General features: G+C 34.4%; 1 protein-coding gene across 6 annotated transcripts in view; it reads right to left on the bottom strand.

The window, feature by feature from the left end:
• Positions 1–23,613, bottom strand: part of USP15 (ubiquitin specific peptidase 15) — a 179,849-nt gene that overhangs the window by 54,810 nt on the left and 101,426 nt on the right. For 5 of the 6 annotated variants that reach the window (XM_043966591.1, XM_043966592.1, XM_043966593.1 and 2 more), the window contains one exon: positions 21,333–21,477. In XM_043966591.1, the coding sequence (XP_043822526.1) occupies positions 21,333–21,477 (145 nt within the window). Of the gene's footprint in view, positions 1–14,079; positions 14,330–21,332; positions 21,478–23,613 lie in introns of those variants that run through there. The other variant, XM_043966597.1, reaches the window with a different exon arrangement.

Here is a 23,613-nt window from a genome sequence, read left to right as displayed (position 1 = left end):
CAAGGACTGAGCTGCTGTGGAGAGGAGCACACTGGAAGATCAGCTGAGATGCGTACTTAGGATCAGTGTGAGAACTGTGTGTGGGAAAAAGCCTTCAGGGCACTAGAACACTTGGGAGTGAGCTGCCTTGGCAGCTCCGGGCATGTATTCCTCAGTACCAGTGAATTCTTAAGTTTATGTTCATTCTTTCCACTGATGCTGTATTTGTGGAAGAGTGAACCCTGGGTTTATGGGGAGAATGACTTAAAGTTTCTGTTATTACTCCGTCATCTTAGTAAATGACTTTGCTCTGAAGGAAATGTGTTTACTGGTTTAGTAGGTACACTTGGAAGGACTTTTGAGCTTTAGTTTTATGAATAGGGACCTACAAAATACCTGAAGCCTGAGAGTAATTAGTGTTCTAATCTATGCTGAGGGCTGAGTTGGGGAGGGAGATCCAGGAGGTATATTACATATAGATTTGGGAGCTTATCTGTATTGGAAAGATAATGGAAACTATGTGAACTGGTGATATCACCAAGAGAGAAAATAAAAACAGAGAATACAGGGCCCAGGGTAGGGTCCTTTAGTGCATCCACAAAAAAAGGGCCAACCATGGATGGTGACCTAGCAAGTGTCGGACAGGTAAAATCAAGAGTACAATGTTGAACAAACTCAAGGAGGGTAGAGTACCTAAGAACAGAAGGTGGTCAAGACTGTCAAAGACTGCAGAGGTCAAAAAAGAAGCAGGTTGGGAAAAAAAAAGATCAACAGATTTAGCACTTTATAGGTCTTAGGTAATTCATCGACCAAAAAAACATTTATTAAACTCCTACTATGTTGCAGGTGCTACACCGGCTCGGGGATATAACTACCACAGTTTCCCCTGCCTCCAAGGAGCTTACATATTTTAATGTGAACTTTATTCCAAATTAAAAGGGTTCCCAAGCAAGTGAAGCGTGAGGAGGCAGAGGCAGTGAATGCAGATACCCTTTTCTAAGAGTATGGTAGGAAAAAGGAGAAATAATTTAGGATAATACCTTGAAGGGATAGTATGACAATATATACTGCTTTCCAATCACACAAATTAAAACATTTTTTTTAATGCCAATTTCCACACTCAAATCATCACTGGTAATATAGTGTATATAACAATTAGTGTATATAAGTGTACCATCTAGCTTTCTATGACCCAATGAGTCATCTGTAGAATTCTGATTTTCTTTTTAATTAATTTATGATCCCATCAAGAGCCATAGAATAACTGATATAGGCATGGGCTTTATGTGTCAATAAACATGGGCTCATTGAAAGTGACAGGCAATTTTTCCCAATTCTCCCTAGCCTTCTCCTCATAGGTCACTTTTGCTCCAGCTTATTGTCCTTTTGTAGTACCCTTTCAAGATAAAAGTATTGATAGACCCATATGGGCTAGGTCCCAATAGACTGCCCATCTATCTGGGCAATATATAAAATTCGTTTTTACTCCTTTAAAAATGTTTTATTGATGCTTTTTTCCCATATCACTGTCATTTCTCAATTGGCCTATACCCCAATAAAACCTCCCTGATAACAAATAAGAATAGTCAAACAATACAAATCAACACATTGACTATGTCTGAAAATGCATGCCTAATTCTATACCTGTAGTTCAATATACCTCTTTTGCCAGAGGCAGAAACATGAAGTCTCATTCGCTTTTGGAAATGATGTCATCATTCCAGTTTTAATAAAAAGAATTATTAAAAACTTTTAAAGAATAACTCATATTTTTTCTTACATGGGAATACCTTTATCTGAACATCACACAGAACAGTGAAATATATTGTTGAATAGCACATATCTTCCTGATGTATGCCTTACTTAATACTGAAAACCGAAGGATTATAAAATGAAATTATTCCTATTGCTGCATCTCTCCAGGAATTTTGCACAGTCTTACGGAATGCACATATGACATCTCATTGATGACAACCTTTAAGGCTACAATTTGCTCTACAGGATCAAATATATTTTATGATTTAATAATACAGTATAGGTTCTTGCATTCACTATACTTCTCAGTCAATTAACTATGTGACTATGAAAATCTGGTTTTCTGTAGAAAGTTATCTGTAAGCAATGCAGCCAGAATTAGAAGGGAAGCAGAAAGCTGGGAAACAATTTTTACAGTCAGTGTCTCTGATAAAGGCCTCATTTCTAAAATATATAGGCAACTAAATGAAATTTATAAGAATGCTAGTCATTCCCCAATTGAGAAACGGTCAAAGGATATGAACAGGCAGTTTTCAGATGAAGAAATCAAAGCTATTTATTGCCATATGAAAAAATGCTCTAAATCACTATTGATTAGAGAAATGCAAATTAAAACAAATCTGAGGAACTACCTCACACCTATCAGATAGGCTAATATGACAAAAAAGGAAAATAATAAATGTTGGAGAAGCTGTGGAAAAATTGGAACACTAATGCTTTGTTGGTGGAGATGTGAACTGATCTAACCATTCTGGAGAACAATTTGGAACCATGGCCAAAGGGCTATGGGACTGTACATATATCCTTTGACCCAGTAATACCACTACTAGGTCTGTATCCCAAAGAGATCATAGAGAAGGGAAAGGGACCCACATGTACAAAAATATTTATAGTAGCTCTCTTTGTGGTGGCAAAGAATTGGAAACCAAGGGAATGCCCAATTGATGGGCTACAAAGCTGTGCATACCCTTTCACCCAGAAATACCACTATTGAGTCTTTTTCCCAAAGAGATCATAAAAAAGGGAAAAGGACTCACATGTACAAAAACATTTATAGCTGCTCTTTTTGTGGTGGCAAGGAATTGGAAATTGAGGGGATGCCTATCAAATGGGGAATGGCCCAACAAGTTGTGGTATATGGACACAATGGAATACTATTGTGGCTGCAAGAAATGATGAGCAAGGGGCAGCTAGGTGGCGCAGTGGATAGAGCACCGGCCCTGGAGTCAGGAGTACCTGAGCTCAAATCCAGCCTCAGACACTTAACACTTACCAGCTGTGTGACCCTGGGCAAGTCACTTAACCCCAACTGCCTTACTTAAAAAAAAAAAAAAAAAGAAATGATGAGCAGGCAGGTTTCAGAAAAACCTGGAAAGACTTAAGTGGACTAATGCTGAGTGAAGTGAGTAGAACCAGGAGAACATTGTACACAGTAACAGCAACATTGCTTGATGATCAACTGTGATAGACTTGGCTCTTCTCAGCAGTGCAATGATCCAAGACAATTCCAAAGAACTCATGATGGAAAATGTTCTCCACGTCCAAAAAAAAGAACTGTGGATTCTGTATGCAAATTGAACCATACTGTTTCTACTTTTTGGCTGTTTTTTTTTTCTTTTTTGAGGTTTTTCCTTTGTGTTCTGATTCTTTTTTCATAATATGATTAATGCAGAAATATGTTTAATGGGATTGTACATATATAACCTATATCAGATGGCTTTCTGTCTTGGGGAGGGAGAAGAGAGGAAGGGAGAAAAAATTTGGAACTAAAAATCTTATGAAAACAAATGTTGAAAACTATCTTTACATGTAACTGGAAAATAATAAAATACTTTTATGATTTTAAAAAAGAAAATTATTTGTAAAAGCTACCCTGTTCTTTCTCTTAAATCAAGGATTGCACAGATCATTTTCGTAAAGACTAAGAGATGAGAAAGTGTACATATGAATTGGTAGTTACATAAGTCTTCTTAGTCACCTTTTGTGGGTAATAATGCCAAGACTGATTCCATTTTTTGGACAGCTTTATCCTCTTTGAGATGCCTTGAAATGTTATTGTTGAGTACCTACAAAACCTTGGTTTCCTCTAGGATAGAATTCTTTGTGTATCAGGTACTCTTGCCAACCTTGAACCATTTCTGCTTCTTCATATGTTATTACTAGGCACTGAAGTGCCTACAAATGTGAAGTAAAGACCACAAATGTCAAAGTTCTACTGTCACTTGATGAAGAGAATATATTGATTGCTCCATACATGTAAAAGAAAGCTTCTGGCTGAGATGAAGATGTGAAAGGTCATAGAGGAGCAATTTCCATTATTTACTCTAACAAGGATGTGAAGGTGGAAAATCTTACCCAATGACTGGCATCTCCACCTCATAATTCCCGCTCCCCCCCAAAAGAATGAAAACAACTCAGTGATTCCAGGTGATAGCAAGAACTCTTAGAAAAGTTATTTTGAGTATTAGATTCCTTGGTAACCATGACCAAAAAAAAAAATCTGGATATCATATTTCAAGAAATCAAAAGAAAACTTCAACCAGGTTTATTGGAACTAGAGGAAAAAATGAAAATAGTACAAATCAGGAGTTTCTAGTGTCAAGGAAAAAATGACATAAATAGACCAAGAGTTCGAAAAACAAGCAATCACAATCAGCATCTATAAGACTATGCTAAAACTATTAATAAAAGTAAGGAAATCTTGGAATACAATATTCCAAAAGGCAGATAGTGAAAGGAAAGATAAGACTTATCCTGTAAAACTGTATAATCCTACAGGAGAAAAAACAAATATGCCTTTAATAGGACAGGAAATTTTCAAGTATTCTTTCTTTCTTTCTTTTTTTTTTTTGTGGGGCAATGAGGGTTAAGTGACTTGCCCAGGGTCACACAGCTAGTAAGTGTCAAGTGTCTGAGGCCAGATTTGAACTTAGGTCCTCCTGAAGCCAGGGCTGGTGCTTTATCCACTATGCCACCTAGCTGCCCCTATTTTCAAGTATTCTCAATAAAAAGACCAGAGCTGAGTAAAAACTATAAAATATAAACTCAACGGTCAAGAAAAACCTAGGTTAAATACATTTGAAGAATTGGAAGGGACTAAATGTTGATGAATTGCTTACATTCTAATAGAAGGAGAAAAGAAAAATATCAATTCAGAACTGTATTGTCTTTAAGGATCAAGGAGAGGGAGTTAAAGACAAACAGGATTTGAGGGTAGATTTTATTCTATTTGGATGATCTTAAGAGAGAAAAGGCACACATTAGGGGAGAAGTGAATAAGAAGAGCAGATTAACGTTCTCATAATTGGGCTACATAAGAAGAACACACAAATTTGAAGGACAGGTTAGCTGGAGAAGACAAATGATGAACCTTGTTTTATTTTTCTCCCTGAACTGGACAATGTAAGCCTAAATGAGTGAATAAATTCATACAACGAATATGATACTGAAATATATTAAAATAGAATATATTTTATAATATGTAATATATTAAATATATTAAAATTAAAACAGGTGGGGAAAGAGAAAGAAGAAGGTTTAGGTGGGAAGACAGAGTTGGGAGGGGAATAGAAACAAGAAATACAAGCTTCAGTTTGTAAGGATAAGTTATAAAGAAGGAACTAAAAGGAAATAAAAATCCTGAAGTGTTCTTTTTTTTTTTTTTTTTAGTGAGGCAATTGGGGTTAAGTGACTTGCCCAGGGTCACACAGCTAGTAAGTGTTAAGTGTCTGAGGCCAGATTTGAACTCAGGTACTCCTGACTCCAGGGCCGGTGCTTTATCCACTGCACCACCTAGCCACTCCGTGAAGTGTTCTTAAGGTGAACAGAAGAATAACATTATGGAATACATCACTTAAAATATAGATTATTAGTGTTGCTCACATTCATTATCTTTCACTATTTTTTTTCTTTGTAAAGAGAGGCATGGGAAAGGAGTAAAAAAAGTAAACAAAGATATGACAGAGTGAAATACAAAATTAAAAATCACAATCATGAACATGAACAGCATTCACAAAACGGAAGTAGGATGGATAGAGTAGAATATGACAATATATTATTTACAATAAGAGGTACTTACAATAGCTAGAATTTATAGAGCACTTTAAGATTTACAAAGTGTTTAACACATGTAATTTCATTTGATCCTCAAAAAAAGCCAGTGAAGTCAGTGATATTATGATCCTCATTTTATGAATAAGGAAAATGAGGCTGAGAGAGGTTAAAGGAAGGGACTTGTCTGGAACAAAAACACTGAATACATGTCTAAGGGAGGGTTTGAGATAGGTGTTCTTGAATACAAGTCCAACACTAGATGTTGAACCAGCTCCTGTTTTGTAAGAAAGACACTAGAAGAAAATATTCACACAAAAGTAAAATGAAGAGGTGGAGCAAAACTTACTATGTCTCTAAAAAGAAGAGGTAGCAGTTATGATCTATGGCAACAGTAAAAACAGACATGGTTAAAAAGAAATAAGGAAACTACACTATCCTTTAGTGAAGACAATAACAAAAATACTATTTTGTGTATGTGTGTGCAGCGCACACATACACAATGGCTTAAGTACTTAAAGGAAAAGTTCATCAAACTACAGGGGAAAAACAGACAGTAAAACTGTAATAGCTCGGGCCTCTCAGTATGTCTCTTACATATCTAGACAAACCTAACACAAAGATAAACGAGAAGTCAAGGACCTGAATTGAAGGTTAGGAAAGTTAGATATCATAGTTCTCTGGATACTAATAAATGGGGATAGGAAGGAACATATATATGTCTTCTTTGTGCATGGCACTGCTATAAACCATTTATAGAGTAACCAAAATTTCATGAACAAATGCAGAAAAATGGACACATCAAATACATTATTTACTGACCGCAATACAATAATTATAATCAACAAAGAGCATCTGAAGAAAGGGTCAAAACTTAAATGGAGAGTAAATAAATTAATCCTAAAGAATTAGTGGATAAAAGATTAAATTATAGAAACAATAGATAATTTCATTAAAGAAAATGATAACAAGGCAACAACATGAAAACTTTTGGCAACTTAAGGGAAAATTTCTCTCTCTAAACAGCTTTTTCAATAAAAGGGAGACATCCATCATCAACTAGGTTTACAAAAAGAAAAACAACAAATCAAAATACCAAAATAGAAATTCTGATAATCAAATATAAGACTACCAATATTGAAAGCAAAAAACCTATTAAACTGATATAATTCTCAATGATTCAAAATGAAATAAGGGAAATGAACAGAAATAATTTTAACCAATTATATACCAACACAATTGCTAAAAGAAGTGGATGAATACTAAGAAAAATATATGCCTGGATTAACAGAACAAGAAATAGACTGTTTAAATAGCTCAATATCAGAAAAATAAATCAAACAAGATTATAAGTGAAATTTTCAAAGAAAAGAACAAGGGCCAAATGAATTTAAAAAGTGAATTATATCAAACATTCAAAATACAATGAATTCCAATATAACAAACTGTTCTGAATGTGGTAAACAATATCTATCTAAAACTATTATCAGTAATGGAGAAAGGTGAGAGAGGTCTTTCCAAAAAGAGAGTAAAATTAGGATGGCCATTATCATCAATTTTATTTAATACAGTTTTAGAAATGCTAGTTAAAGCAACAGGACACAAAAATTAAGGAAGTAAATGTAAACAAAGAGTAAACAAAACTATCACTTTTTGCAGATGACACAGCTGACTTAAAGAACCAGAGAAGTTGAGTAATAAAAATTAACTGGAACAATTAATAATTTCAGGGAAGTAGTAGCATATGAAATAAATCCACAAAAATCATCAACTTTATTGTACATTACAATGAAACCCAGGAGGAAGAAATACAAAAAGAAATGCCATTAAAAATGACGACAGCATGAATAAATTATGTATAGATTATTTGTGAATCAATCTACCAAGATACACAATAACTATGTGAACAAAACTATAAAACATTATTTACAGAAATAAAGAAAAGTTTAAATAACTGGGAAAGATTAATTGTTCATGGTTGGGGCATGCCAAAATAATAAAAATAGCAATGTTACCCAAAATAATTGACATATACAATGCAATATCTAATTATCAAATGGTTACTTTAAAAAACTAGGGAAAAAATTCATTTGGACAAACAAAAGGTTAAGAATCTCAAGAAGAATGGGAAGCAAAAGGGATCCTAGCAGTACAACAGACCTCTAACTATACTATATAGTAATATAATTATCAACATTACTCGGTACTAGTTAAAATTATTAAAATGGTTTAGTCAGTCAGATTAGGAATACAAAATCCAGAAGCAAAAGAACATAGTAACTATAGAGCTTGACAAAACCTAGGAAATCAATCTAGGAAAACTTCAAAGTATTGAAGAAATTAGGTTTAGATGAACATATTTCATGCTATATACCAAAATAATCTCCAAACATATAAAACCCAGATATAATAGTTCATATCATAAACAAATTAGACTAGAGAATGAAATACTTTTTACAACCATGGAAAGGGGAAGAGTTGTTGACCAAACAAGGGCTAGAAGATCATAACACAGCAACCAATTGCATAAAGTTAAAAAGCTTTTGCATATTAAAATGTAATTAGAAATAAAAGTGAACAGTTACCTGGAGGAAAAATCTCAGAGAACTTTTTTGAAAAGGGCTGATAACCAAACGGAACTGATATAAATATAGAACAAGTTATTTCCCAAAAGAAAAATAGCCAAATGATAGGAGGAGTTTTCAAAAGATGAAAGGCAATACTGAGAATTATATGAAAATAAATGCAACAAATTACTACCAATAAGAGAAATGCAAATTAAAACAACTTTGAAGTTTTATCCCATACCCATCCAATTAATAAAAAGGAAAATGATAATTGTTAGAGAGGATGTGGGGAGGACAAGCACATTAATGTACTATGGAACTAATGTACTGTGGAGCTATGAATTGGTCTAGCTGTGAGAAAATAATTATTAATAATGGGTTTTTGGGGGGAACTCACCCCCAACTCAAAGGTTTATTAGAGATAAAGCTCTTCCAGACTAGCTCAGTGAAGAATGAATAAAAACCACACCTATTAGAAAGCACCTTTGCCTTCAGGGGGGGTCTATCTTTCACTAGACCCTGATATCATCATACATGGTACAGCTCATTTTAATATGGGCCATTCTCAGGTCATGTCAACCAATGGAATTGAATGAATCTAGCCTTTGACCAGTATGTAAGAGTCCCCTTTATGGGAAGAAGAAAAAGACAGACTATGCCGCGAATGCCATTCTGGGTTGCACACTAGGCTAGGAAGGTTGTCCGGTTCTTGAGTGCTCTCCTCTTTAGGTAATGTAAAGTTTCTCAGCTCTGCTTGGGGCCATGTGCTTTCTCTTAGAGACAACATGGTGCTGGGGTTTTATGGCTTGTGTTAAATGCGGTCAATAATTTATAAGTATCTTAGAAACCCCAGCTCAGTTCCCCAATAATTTAGACAGAAACAGGCTAGTCCCACAATATTTTAAATGACACATAGCCATTCATGAAAGCAATTTGGAAGTATACCCCCAAAGTGACTAAACTGTGCATAACCCTTTGATATAGTAACACTACCAATAGGCATGTATCTCAAAGAGATTAAAGAAGACAAAGCACTCATACGTACACACACACATACAACATCATTTCTTCTGGCAAAGAGCTAGAAACCAAGAGGGTACAACCCCTCAAGTAGGGAATAGCTGAACAGATGAATGCAATGGACTATTATTCCACCATAAGAAATGATAAAAGGGGCAGATTCACAAAAATTTGTAAAACCTACATGAAATGATGCAGAGAAAAATGAGTAGAACTAAGCAAGCAATTTATATGACTATAGCAATATAAAGAAAAACTGTGAAGCACCTAAGAACCCTGATCCATGCAATGACAAACCCCATCTCTACAAGACCAACACTGATAAACTTCACTTCAACATCAGTTAGTTATCTACTAGCCGTGTAGAATAGGCAGGTGGTTTCAGACATGGCTAATTTGGATTTCTTTTGCCTGGCTTTATAATTTCTTATATGGAGGATGTTGGGGAAGAATTTTGGGGGAAGATACAGGTTTGAAAGGTGTTAGTCATAGTGATTCCAAAAAAGAGAAAAGAATGTCAATGAGGGAGACACTGACAATCAGGACAGCTTTAGAACTGTGTTGGATTTATTATAGGCTTTAAAAAAACCACCAAGCTGCATTTAATAGAGACATAGTTTCATATATAATCTTCTTTGTATTGTATAAGGAAATGTTTATATTAATTGAGGTTTGTTGAAATTACACACAAAAAAATGTTAAGGAATAAAACACTCTTAGAATGATTCAGCTCATATCAAGCTGTCCTCAGGTTAATTTTCTCTTCCACTCTTGTTTTATGAGGTGATACTGTCTTTAATTGTGTCTCATTGTCTTGTACAATGTTTTTGAAAATAAATTTGTAGTTTCATCCTCTATTACTCTTGGTTTCTATGTGTTTCTGCTTGGCAAGGAGATTAAGTATTTGTTTTTTTGTTTTGTTTTGTTTTTGCTGGCTAAGGTAATTTTCAGGCTCTTTTGGCCTCTTTGTTGTAATGAATATTTTATATCAGTTAAATTTCTCCAAGATACGGTGATAATGAGAGTCAATATCTTTATTTTTATACATTTCTCATTTGTTCAAAGACAAAAGCTTGTTTAAATAGACTGGGTAGAGGTGCTATAATTGGACACAGTGTCTTCTTTTTGTGTTCATTCTTTTAATGTGACATAGATTTTGATTTGTACTCTACATAGTCTATGATGACAGCTTATTTTAAAAAGACTTCCACATCAAGACCAAACATTTCTTGTCTATTAAGAAATACCAAGGCAGAGCAGTATAGAGGCTAATGGAATAGCAACAGTCAGAGAGACCTAGGGCTTCAAGTCTGGCTTCTAATAAAAGACTAGCTTGGAGGGGCAGCTGGATGGCACAGTGGATAGAGCACCGGCCCTGGAGTCAGGAGTACCTGAGTTCAAATCCGGCCTCAGACACTTAACACTTACTAGCTGTGTGACCCTAGGCAAGTCACTTAACCCCAATTGCCTCACTAAAAAAAAAAAAAAAAAAAAAAGACTAGCTTGGAGACCACAGTAAAGCCACCTAATTTCTTCATGTGCTTGGCAACTAGGACTACAGATTCGAGTTGTTACCAATCTGTGCTGATTGGCAGGTAATTCAATTTTTTGTGACATTTTGGTAATACTGTGATAAAATAATGGGATTTAGCAGATAATCAAAGGCCCACCTGGAGATTAATCTAAACTGATTGAATTAAGTGAGAGTGATTGACTGCTGATTAGCCTACTTCAGGTTAACTAGATTGTAATCACACCTGGCTAACCCTTAAGAAGGTATTATTCTCAGAAGCTAAGGACTTTGAACTCAACTTGAGACCACCTTCAAGTCCAGTGAACCAATGGATTTGGAAGACGCTAACCAATCAACATGAAGCAGTGTGTAAGGACTGCCTCTACTCCAGACCTATAAAAAGCTTCCACACTAAGTTTGGGTGGAATTCATGGTTGAAGCAGGTTCCTGGTGGGGGACTTGAGGAAGAACCAGACCAGGCTGGAACTCTAGGCTAGATAGGCCTTTTCTTTTTTTCTTTTTTGTGGGGCAATGGGGGTTAAGTGACTTGCCCAAGGTCACACAGCTATTAAGTGTCAAGTGTCTGAGGCCGGATTTGAACTCAGGAACTTCTGAATCCAGGGCTGGTGCTTTATCCACTGCACCACCTAGCTGCCCCTTAGATAGGCCTTTTCTTAACTGCACGTTTTCTTTTTTCCCCCCCCTAATACCTAATATGCTTTAATAAATGCTTAATGCCCAAAGACTGGTGCTAAAGCTTCTAATTTAAGGCGATCACACATTTAGATTTTAAACATCACAATACCATGTCCAATGCTTTCCATCTCCAAAAGAAAACATCGATGACTGAAATGTAAGAGGTTTATACACCGTCTAACTTTAATTTCTTGATTCCATGTATATTTTCCGACACTGTTTTGCCAGTATGCCAAATCCACACTGAAGTCACTGAGCATGAAGTTGTATGTTTGACTTCATTTACAGGAATTTTTCATAGTATTTTCCTACTTCCTTATCCTCTGTGGTGAATGGTGCACAGTTTGCAATTATTGTCTTTGTGTTTTTGGATTATATACTAATTAAATATCCTGTGAAATTATACTTCTCATGGCCTTCTGGTGAACAATGGAATTAATTCTACTACCTTCCTTGTATGACTCTGAAATTAAATCATGGTCTATCCTTCCATTTTTCTGCTTTTTCTTTATGTGTTTTGGTTTCATTTCTAGAGCAAATATCAATACCAATAAAGTTCTATTCTCCTAGAGGTATGTCAACTTTCTAGTATTCAATAAAGTCTTATAAAGAGTACCAACAGTTAAATTAATATTTATGGGTGACTTAAAAATTTATATGAAGTCCTTTGTACCTAATTTTCTGTCATATTGCCACTGTCATACCAAAGATGACTCTCCCTTTCCCCATGGAGGTAGATTACTCCCCACCTTGAAGGACACTGCAATGCAAGTTAAGGATAACTGGGCCATTCTCTACATTATAATGGAACTTTATTTGGAGTGTGAGCTCCTTATGAGCAAGGACTTAATCTTTTCCAATTTGTATCACTGGGGTTTAGATAGTTCTTGGCACAGAAAAAGTACTTAATAAATACACAAGACTGAAGGTTCCTGTTTATGTTTAGCTCTATTACACATCATCATAGCCACAGAACATGACACATACTATGTGAGATGGTCTTATACTCAGCTATGCAGTCCTCACGCAGGAGACACAATCTAACACTGGAACTGTAACTCACAGATCCCCCTGCATGGTAGAAATTGTGTTCTACTGGCACAACCTTCAGGAGCCCAAGGTTACAGCAACACAATGAGGCATCAGAGTAGTTTTGTACCTACTAAAATACTTTAAGATTAAAAGCCCCAGAATACTTAAAACTCTGAAAGGAAAAAATAATTTATTTATGGTGAAAGGAAATGTGAATTAGAAATGAAATTCCTGCACAGAACAGGCAATGGCTTATCCTAACTCAATTCATTTATATAATTTTGGCAATGCCATTTTTGAGTCCTACGAGATAAGGTTACTCAAAGAAGTTCTACAACATGGCCATATTCATTACACATTAAGCATTACTAGGCTGGGCATGTGAGGAAGCTGTTTGGGGCATCAAATCAAATAAAGGGTATGCATGGGAGTGTAGTGAGCTACTCTCTAAAGAACCAGGCATAATAAGAATTGAAGAAATACTCCTTCCTATCCCAGGGCTTAGTAAAAATAAAAAGGCTACGTAAAAGCATATACTAAAACAAAACTTTGAGGTTACATATATATATGGAAATCGGGAGTCTGAATAATTTTTCCTTTATGAAAATAGACAAATAGTCTAGAGGTCCTACAAACTTTAAATATAGCTAACCAAAGAATATATTTGACATTTATTCAAAGTGCCCAAGAATGATGAGGATAACGTTTTTAATCACATTATAAAAAATCATTTTCAAAGATGATTCCAAATGGCAAGTTGTACTGCTTTTGGGAACCTTGGTTTTCTCATTTTCATTTCCAGTTCTAATTCAAATGATAAATGTGTTTCAAAGGCATATATCAAGTAAAATATGATTACTATTACTAGTATATGAGACCATGCTATTTATTCTGTGTGCTCTACAAATAAGGCTTATAATTATTATCCTCCTTTATTCCTATGCTATAATGATGCCTTTCTGAAGTTGCTTTGAAAGAATCTGATTCTATTTAATCTGCTTTACAAGATTTTTTTTTGGCTGATATTTATGTTTAATTACCAGTCACTGTAGACAATCCACTGTCATTTAATTTCAACTATCACTAAATAGGAAAATCACTGATGCCTCTCTAAATGCTCCCAACAAGAAAATCTTAAAAATCTCTGCTGGTGATAAAAAAGCCATTTAAATTTATTTTTTCTTACAAATCCATATTTAGGAGAGGTATAAGAGCAGATAAAGAGTTTCCTGTATTTTGTCAACATAGCTTAAGTACCTATTTATAGGAAAATACAGACATACCACTATTAATCTATGTAATTCTCTAAAATATCTGCTGTAATCTATATTAATATTTATATCACACTGAATTAAAATCTCTTTGTAAAGATACTGAAAAATCTAAGACTTCTAAAATGACACAATAAAGGAATAGAATATAGCTAATAAGACAAAAAATTATTTTAGTAGCTTGGGGAGAACAATCTTAAATAGATATACATTATTTCCTTTCTCAATTAAGGGAAAAAACAAGACTAGACTAAAAATATTTCTTCATGGGATTTATTTCTTATATCTTAAAACAGAGTCCTTTAGTAATAAAAGACACGTCATTACTATTGAAGTTCAATCTCCCCCGCACTACAGTTAGTCCACTGCTTCCAAAAATATTCTTCTAAGAGTCATCTAGGAATAATGTTGTCTTACTGCCAGATCAAGTCATTCACTTTACACTTCTGTGAAACAGAAATACCCAGAAGTCCAGTTATTAACATGAAATTTTAAATATAATTTATTCAGCATTAAACCTAACAAAATAATTTAACTGATGAAAATTTCCCTCAAAATACACCTAAAATGGGGCAGGCTAGGTGGTGCAGTGGATAAAGCACTGGGCCTGGATTCAGGAGGACCTGAGTTCAAATCCAGCCGCAGACACTTGATACTTACTAGCTGTGTGACCCTGGGTAAGTCACTTAACCCTCATTGCCCCACCAAAAAACAAAACAAAATAAAACAATACGCCTAAAATAAGTGTTTTTTAAAAATGTACCTCAGTAAGCAGGAGGTTCTGAAGAAGGACAATTTATTTGGGTATACTGAGTGTGGCACAATTTAAATTAAATTATTTTTCAGAATAAATGTCTTTGTAATAAGGCCAGTAATTTTAGGTTGTTGAACTCTGCATTAACAAAATTAAATACTGCTACAGGTTGGTAATTTTTGATATAGAGGTGGGAATGGGATGTCCAGTTAAATTCACCATAAACATTTTGCTTTTAACTCATATCTAAAAACATCTCAAAGAATCCTGAAGTTTTTAACAATTTGGTTTTAAAAGAACCAGACTGGAATGTGCTGTCATCCCTTGGAAAAGGATCCACTGCTACCTTACCCTTTCATAGAAAAGCTTTCTTTCCTCTCATAGAATAGTCACTATGTAAGATGAGGAGTGAAGGGTGATTTAACCCAGGGCTTCTTAACTCTTTTCATTTGTGACCCCTTTTCACCTGAGAAATTTTTACGCAACCACATACACACACATACACACACCCCCTTTTACCGATGCCAAAGTTTTTGTGACCCCCACATTTAGTTATATGACCCCATATGGAGTCATGACCCATAGTTTAAGAAGCTTTGATTTAACCTACCTAACTCAAAATAAAAATCACCTTTCACACCTGATAACTAGGTTTCTCATTTTCTTAAAATTAAATTCTTCAGGGTACCAAAAAACTATTTTTAAAAGCACTGATATCATAACATAACATAACAAAAATATGCAGCTATTTGTTCTTCATTTCCTAGCACTGGCAGAACTGGAAAAGAAAACTGTAGGGACCATTCAAGGATGGAAAATTTTTATAACCGCCCTCACTATGAATTTATCTACATACTGATTTAGACTGTGATGTTCTAAACTGATTCTGATTGCTAATGGTACTTTTGATAGTATATAATTTACTCTCAAAGAAAACATTGTTTACCAATAAGATTAAAAACCAATAATAGTAATGCCATATCATACTAAGATTTCTAGAAGATCATAATTATGCCACAGCTTCAATTGTGATATATATAGTTATACTATTGCTATTAATCAGAATCTGCCAATAATACCTATTTTAGCCTCTTGAGAGCTTAAGTCAAATGCAATTTTAAACACAAATATTTAAATATCAAAACTAACAATTTAAAAATATCCTTTTCAAGCTGGACTTTGAAACTAAGAAAGTCTTTAAAATGTTGAAGCTGCAAAAAGAAAAATAATTTCTCAAAAAAGAAAATATTTAAGAAATAATATTTCTACTGAGTTTAGAAAAACACACAAAATACCATGAAATTGCTTAAAATTTACATTTACTCATAAAGATATTTTTTTTCCTGTAAAAGGTAGAGGGAAATTTTATTTTGGACTTCATTCTTGTCAATAAGAATGGAATGCTGGGGTGGACATGATAATAAAAACTTTGGGGGAAGTGACAATTCCATGTTAGAATTTGTGACCAAGAAGCAGAAAGCCTGGATATGCAACCTTAGTCTGGAAGAGCAAATTTCAAAGGGTGTAGAGAAAGGACAGGTAGTATTAATATGAAATAAAATTCTCTAGGGGAAAGCAGTCTGTCCATGACGGATGGGCAATTCAAGAATGAAATACTGAAGGCATGCAATTCCAAATAATGTGGATGTAGTACTAACTACTGTACTAACCAAGATTTTAAAAATACCAAAGCAAATTCTAGTAATGGATATAAAAATGGATTTAAAGAGTGGCATGGTTCTGTAAGTATAATATCAGGAATGCAAAAACTCAGCAAGAAGAGAGGCTGGTAAAGCAAACTAAGAATAGTCACCCACTGACCCACCCATTTCCCACACCCCCCAAAAAGGCTGGGGGAAAGAAGCTATACTGGAGAAAACTACTAATTGGGGTAGATGAGATGATCCTTGTAACAATGACAAAAAAGAAATTAGAGCCACTTAATGTTAATTTTGTTTCTGCTTTCTCTACCAAGAAGAATAATCTTTAAATTAGAATGGAATAAAGATGGCTAGTAGAAGGCTGGGACTCAAGGAAGGTAGGTTGTTGTCCTTCCTCCTTGAAGAGAACCAAAAAGGCATCACTATGTTGTGATCAAGGCACAGTGCATCCAACTGTGACTGATCAGACCAATATGAGCTTCGAAGGCTCTACCACAGATAGGGCACAAATAATCCACATAAACATATGGAGTGGAGATGTTTCTACATTTGCACATTTCACATTTCTTTTGGGCTACTGGATTTCAGCCCTGCTCAGAGTTCTTTGATGTGGGTAAGCCATGTTGTATGGTCATGTGCAAATGTCTCCCATGTCTCCCAATTGATTCCAAAGCTTTTCGGGGACACCCCGAGAGTGTCATTGTATAGCTTCTTCTGACCTCCACATGAGTGCTTGCCTTGTGTGAGTTCTCTGTAAAATTTTCTTTTAGGTAAACATACTTTTGGAAAGTAAAGGAAGTAAGGAGATAATAAGAAAGCACTTAGATACCACTGATGAATTCAAATCACCTAGCCTAGATGAAGTACATACTAAGACAATGGAAGAACAGGCAGATGCAATTGCTGAGCCACTGTTTGACTAGCGTAGGTACTGCGGGCCTGAACAACAACCAATGTCCTAATTTATTAAAAAAAATGAAATAGAAAATAGTCTCTGAAGAGTAGTCCAGAGAGCCTTATTTTGATGCCTGCAAAATTCTAGACTCTGTTAGAAAAAAGACAGTTAATGAACATACAAAAAAGGAAGCGCTAATTCTAAAGAATCACCATGCATGGCAATAGGCCATGCTATATGCTATACTAAACATTTCATTTTCTGACTGATAAAGTTACTGAAATGGTAGATCAGGAGAATGATGTACATACACTTTACCCAGATTATGGCTCTAAGGTAAAGTCTGAAATGTTATTTTTGTGGACAAGACTAGAGAAATACAAATTATACAACAGCAGAATTAGTTAAGATTCGCAAATGGTAGCCCTTAATGATTTAAAGGCTTTACGGGGATTTTTTTTTTGGGGGGGGGGTCAACAAACATTTTATTTTTAAAAAAATCAATATTTTAATGTATAACATAATTAATCTTTAGCTGTACATATCTTGGAAAAACAGTTAATACTAGATGTTCAGAATTTAAAAAGATATTGACACAACACTGGGCTGAATCTAAAAAAGAAAAGAAATTTAATAGATTATAAATCTAGAGACATATCTGAATTTGAAAAATCAACTTGACAACCACAAGGTGAGAAAATGTAGTTGGGTAGTAGTCTGAAAAAATAGTTGTGTGTTTTTTTTGGTTTGTTTTTGGTGTGGACTAGAAGCTCAATGAGTCAAGATTATGATATGGAAACCAAGAAAACTAATGTGATCAAGTGCATTAAGAAAGACAGGAGGGGGCGGCTAGGTGGCGCAGTGGATAAAGCACTGGTCTGGGATTCAGGAGGACCTGAGTTCAAATCCAGCCTCAGACACTTGACACTTACTAGCTGTGTGACCTTGGGCAAGTCACTTAACCCTCACTGCCCTACCAAAAAAAAAAGTAAAAAAAAAAAAGAAAAAAAAAAAGAAAGACAGGAAAGGATACAGAATGTATCCAGAATGAAGGAGGTAACAGTTACAGTGTACTTTATTATCTTGGTCAGACCACCTCTGGAGCATTGTGTTCAGTTCTAGGTGCCATAGTTTAGGAAAGATAGTGATAGGCTGGAGTGTACCCACCTTAAGGCCTGAAGTTCAGGCCATGTGAGGATCAGGTAGGGAAATGGAGATGTTAACCCTAAAGAATAGGAGACTTAAGAGTGGCACCATAGCTGTCTTCAAGTATTTGAAAGCCTGTTGTGGGGAGGAGGGATGACTTTTACTCTGTTAGCCACAGAATAAGGAAGACAAGGAACAATGGGCTGAACCTGCAAAGAAGTCAACTTAGGTTTTATGCAAGGAAGCTGATCCAAAGAGAGGATCAGGTTGCCTTGAGAGGGAGTGTGCTTCCCCCAGATGGGGGTCATCAAGCAAAGGCCGTGTGACCACTTGTGCTGTAGGATGGAGAGAGGGTGCTTTTTCAGGTATGGGTTGGACTGGTGGGTCAAGGTTCTCTTCCAACTCTGAAAATTCCATGTTTCTATTTCAGAATGCTCATCATGAATAAGGGGCATCTTCTCTTTAATAATCATATTTCATGTACAATAGAATGGGATATATGGTAAGTTACAAAAATATGGATTATTAAGAGATCTGGCTAGAACTACACATCTTTCATGTCCTAGGAAAAAACAGCTTTATGATCCTTTTAATAAACAACAAAAACAAAAATGAACTAATATGAAGTTTCTCATCTTTTAAGTATACAACATATTCACAATAAATTTTGTAAAAAGCTAAATCTATTTCTAGTTGGCTGACAAAAAGGTCACTGAATTGGACCACTAATATTTACAGACTGCCAACACTGTGAGTAAAGTATATGAAAGAAATGGCAAGTATGGTACAATGTGAAGTTAACAGGAATCTGGTCCCAATCACTGGCAACTAGATTTAAGCATAAGAAAAACTGGCTTCTGGTCCCAGAGCTATATTTACTGCCATGTGACATTACTGAGACTCAAATACCTCATTGGTCAAAGAGTAATACACCAAACCCTCACTCTTGCCCTAAGTATCTTATAAAGTTGTAGTAAGGATTCAATAAAATAGTATATAAAATATGTAAAAACTGTAAATATGTAAGCTATTACTATAAAAACCGAAATGAGTATCATAATTTTATGCAAAAATACTTTAGATTATTCTGATTTTCTATGAACATTTCAAGACTTTACAGATTAAAAAAAAATCATATTCCAGGGCAGCTAGGTGGTGCAGTGGATAGAGCACCGGCCCTGGAGTCAGGAGTACCTGAGTTCAAATCTGGCCTCAGACGCTTGACACTTACTAGCTGTGTGACCCTGGGCAAGTCACTCAACCCCAATTGCCTCACTAAAAAAAAAAAAAAAAAGAAATTCATATTCCTAAAGACTGATTCACCTAACTGACAGAAAATACAACTTAACCATCAACAATAATTATAGTACTTTTCCAAACAGTTCAAGTTTTAACGCTTATCTGAAATAAGACAAACCATTTTCTAAAGTATTATGAAATGACAATAATAAAAAGTCATTCATTACATCCTAATCAGAAACTAAGTTTTCTAAAAAAATGAGTTTATAATTTCTTCAATGGAGGAGTCCAATAAAAATCACAGATTATTGGTGATTCAAGAATACTGTGGTGCTAAAGAAGGTATTAGCAATCTATGGAAAATGTTATCAAGATCTAAGGTAAAATTATGAGGTACAAAATTTTTTTTGCATGTTCTCTTATCTCCTAGAAGTTCCTTTTTCTTACCTCTAGCTGTGCAGTATCCTTTAGCTATATACAATAAAAAACCCCCCAGCATTCCTCAACCAAACCTACTGTCCACTGAAAAGCCTTCCAGTTCCCTAATCTAAACTCCTATTTTAGCAATAACAGTTTTCTTGGCTGATTTTTGAGGGAAGATAATCTGACTGAAGAAATTACACCAGGTATCTAAATGACAGATGCTTTACAACTCTCAGAATTGTGTTGGAAGATGGCAATTCTTATGTCACTTAGGCAATTATAGCCTGAAAAATGTCATCCTTTGTATTTAAGTGTTTTGAGTCTCTTTCGGGGTCAGGTTAACATTACAAATTGAAATTAATAGCTCAGAGGAACTTAACACATGGATTTAGAACTCAGAAAGTCTGAAACTACAACCCAAATCTCCAGAGAATAAGATAGCACTGTCAAAAGAAGAAAACTCTAAATCAGTAATTGAGTTTAAGTTTTAACAAGCAATATTAAACTGAAACAGCATATAAGTAGTTCTTTTTTCTAGGATTTTGTGAATGGACAAAAATAAGACCTTACATTAAGAAAAAAATCATCTAGAGTCTCTAAAGTTGGAAGAGACGTCAGAGACCATCTAGTCCAATGCCTTCTTCAGGGTCAAGGCTTAAGTAGATCTTTTAAGTTTAGATAGACAAGTAGTACAGCCCACAGCAGGTAAAAAAGAAATAAAACATCACCAAAGGAATAGGAAAAAACAAAATTACTCTTATAACACAAAGTGCTTGAAATTTTAGTATAAACTTTTCAAGCAAATTTTTAACTTGTTAGTGAGGAAACTGCTCCTATTCTAAAAAATGTTACTTAGCATTGTTTTTGTTTTAATGGCTTTGGAATTTGAAACAAATATATTAGATTCTTCCCCTTTGACAATATATTCCTTGTGAACATCTCTTTCATATCATTTTAATGTGTTTTTTAAAAAAATTGAGAGTTAGAAAAAGTCTTCAGCGTTTCCAAATATGTCTTAAAAAAACAACAACAACCCCAAACCAAACAAACAAAAAACCCCCCAAAACTAAGCCACTTATATTTAGGATAAAAGTACATAAACCTATTCTTGAGGTTTTGTTTTCAGAAACCCAAATATTTCTCCTTTTAACTCAATATTTGAGTGAAACATTCCTTAAGCAGCTACTGACAACATTCTTGCTTAAACCAGAAGAGTAGCAATGATGTTGTGATACACATTCTAGAACACTGAATATAAATTTGAAAGTTATTTTACTATTCAAAAGTAGTGATTTCCAAGAAAAAAATTCATTTCATTTTGATACACCTACCTGAATAGCTGAATTCATGAAACACGTATTTCCCAAGTTACTTAGGCCACACAGGCCAGGCTGTTCATTGTTTCTTCCTGGCTCTGAATAGTCATAGTTCTTATAAGCAGTGTATGATGGGAGACAATAGTTTGAATTTTTCACACTGGAAGAAAACAAAACATCTTTCATAATGCAGCCAATAAAGAACCCATGGATCATATTGCTTTAATACACACATAGCACTCTATACTACTTATGACATAAATGGTGCAGTCAGATTAAAAAAAAAAAACACTTGAACCCCAGCCAAAATAAACCCACCACACATTCCCTTGAACAGTCATCAAAAACACTGCATCATGTACCACACCAACCAATACACACTACTACTGTATTTTTCTACCCTTGATTAACTGGAGCAGCTTCACAGCAAACTCCATTCTTCATTGCTCCATCAAATTTAAAACATTCAGATTTTAAGCACCACCAGCAGCAATAGATCATCTCATTTACGTCTCTTTTGCATCCTGCTACTGTAAGAGTGAGAACAGTAAAAATGGGAAGGAAGAGTTGTGCTTCAGTTACAGGTGAGAGCTGAGATTTCCAAGGCCACTGTGACATCACTGGCCTGATGCATTGAAAATTCTATTTATAGTTTCTCTGCTAGGACAGCATAATCCAGCACTGAAATACAGAAAAGGCCTGGGGTGATCAGGAATGCACAAAATGCTTCTAAGTAGGTATATCCCTCCTAGTAATATAGAGCTTTCCTTTTCTTCAAAGCTTGTTAGATTTAAGTATGTTATGTCATTGGATGACTGATTTTAGGCCAATTTATTTAAATATATCCTTTTTTAAAAAAAAAACAACGATTAATATCTTAGAAAAATCCAATTAATTAAAACTGAAATATACAAGGGGAAAATTTTTAAAAGGCATGTAAGTCAATAACAAAATATTCCTATTTTAAACAAGTAAACTATTTTATGTAAAAGAGTAAATTTAACCTTAATCTGTTATTATGAGTAATCATAAAATATTCACGATTTTACTTCAATTTTTCATTTTTTCCTACTTTAGGACAAACCTAAAATTCACAAGGTCATCTGATAAAAGCAAGCGTGGCAAGAAAAAAAATGCAGTTTTATGAGTGAATACTGATGAATTACAAATCATATATATATATATATATATATATATGTGTGTGTGTATGTATTATATATACTTAAATTACAGTGGTCTACAATCTCTGGTGTTCTAATTTTTAAAAATAAAGTCTGCAGTTGATATTATGATATAAAAATATTTTATCTTTTCCCTTTATTATTAGTTAAGAACTGAACTGAATTATACCACTTAAGTTACTTATTGCTACCGTCCTATGCCCTCTTATACACCCAAATAAGCAACCAAATAAAAAGAAATAATCCCAAACCAATTTAAGATTACCCAACTAGTCAAAATCCTGAAATATCTGGTGGAAAAAAATGAGCTCCTTAGATGAAGGAGAAATAAAGAGCAAATTACAAGGAAATTAAGTAATGCTAGAGTTATACCAATTAACCTTTAAAAAAACATATACTTTAAAAGTATCACAAAAATAAAATTCAAATGTACTGTTTTCTACAAATTATTAGATTCACTATAGGTTCTTAAATATTGGAAACAAACTGCTATAACATTCCATTACAAAGAAATGAATTGTGTTGTTTTAAATAATTTTAAATCATGTTATATTCTTATTATTAAACATTAATATATAGGGTTCTAGACATGGCATAAAAATACAATATCTACATTTGACATGTTAATACAAATTGAAGTTATATTCCTGTTATAACAATAAAAAGGAATTTCAGTAGTCACAAGCCACAATTTATGGGAAAATATGCACAAATGCATGCCCATGGGCTTGCTTACTCTGTCTCTAAAACACACATACACCCCCCCCACACCCTCAACATAAAAAACTGAAAGCGAGTAGAGACTTACTTCACAAGCATATATTCAGTTATGTAGCCTTCTCTATACATAACATAAATGGTATATGAGAATTTTTCTTTGGTGGCTATGTAACCAAGTTTCTGGTTTACTAGGAAATGAAGAAATACATTTCCTAAGAGCTTAAATAGTAGCTAATTTTTAGACTGTTTAGGTGACAGGTTAAGAATTGCTGCCCTAAAAGGCAACAATTAAATCATTCCATTTATCATACATTGATAATAAAATTTTTGATAGCCTCAAATGCTATTATACTCTCTAAAGCAAATTACATTAAATAATTTGCAAAATATGCTGT

This window comes from Dromiciops gliroides, chromosome 5 (assembly GCF_019393635.1).
Source record: "Dromiciops gliroides isolate mDroGli1 chromosome 5, mDroGli1.pri, whole genome shotgun sequence".
Classification (NCBI taxonomy): domain Eukaryota; kingdom Metazoa; phylum Chordata; class Mammalia; order Microbiotheria; family Microbiotheriidae; genus Dromiciops; species Dromiciops gliroides.
The sequence above is the reverse complement of the archived record's forward strand: the minus strand, read 5'-3'. Positions and strand labels throughout refer to the sequence as shown.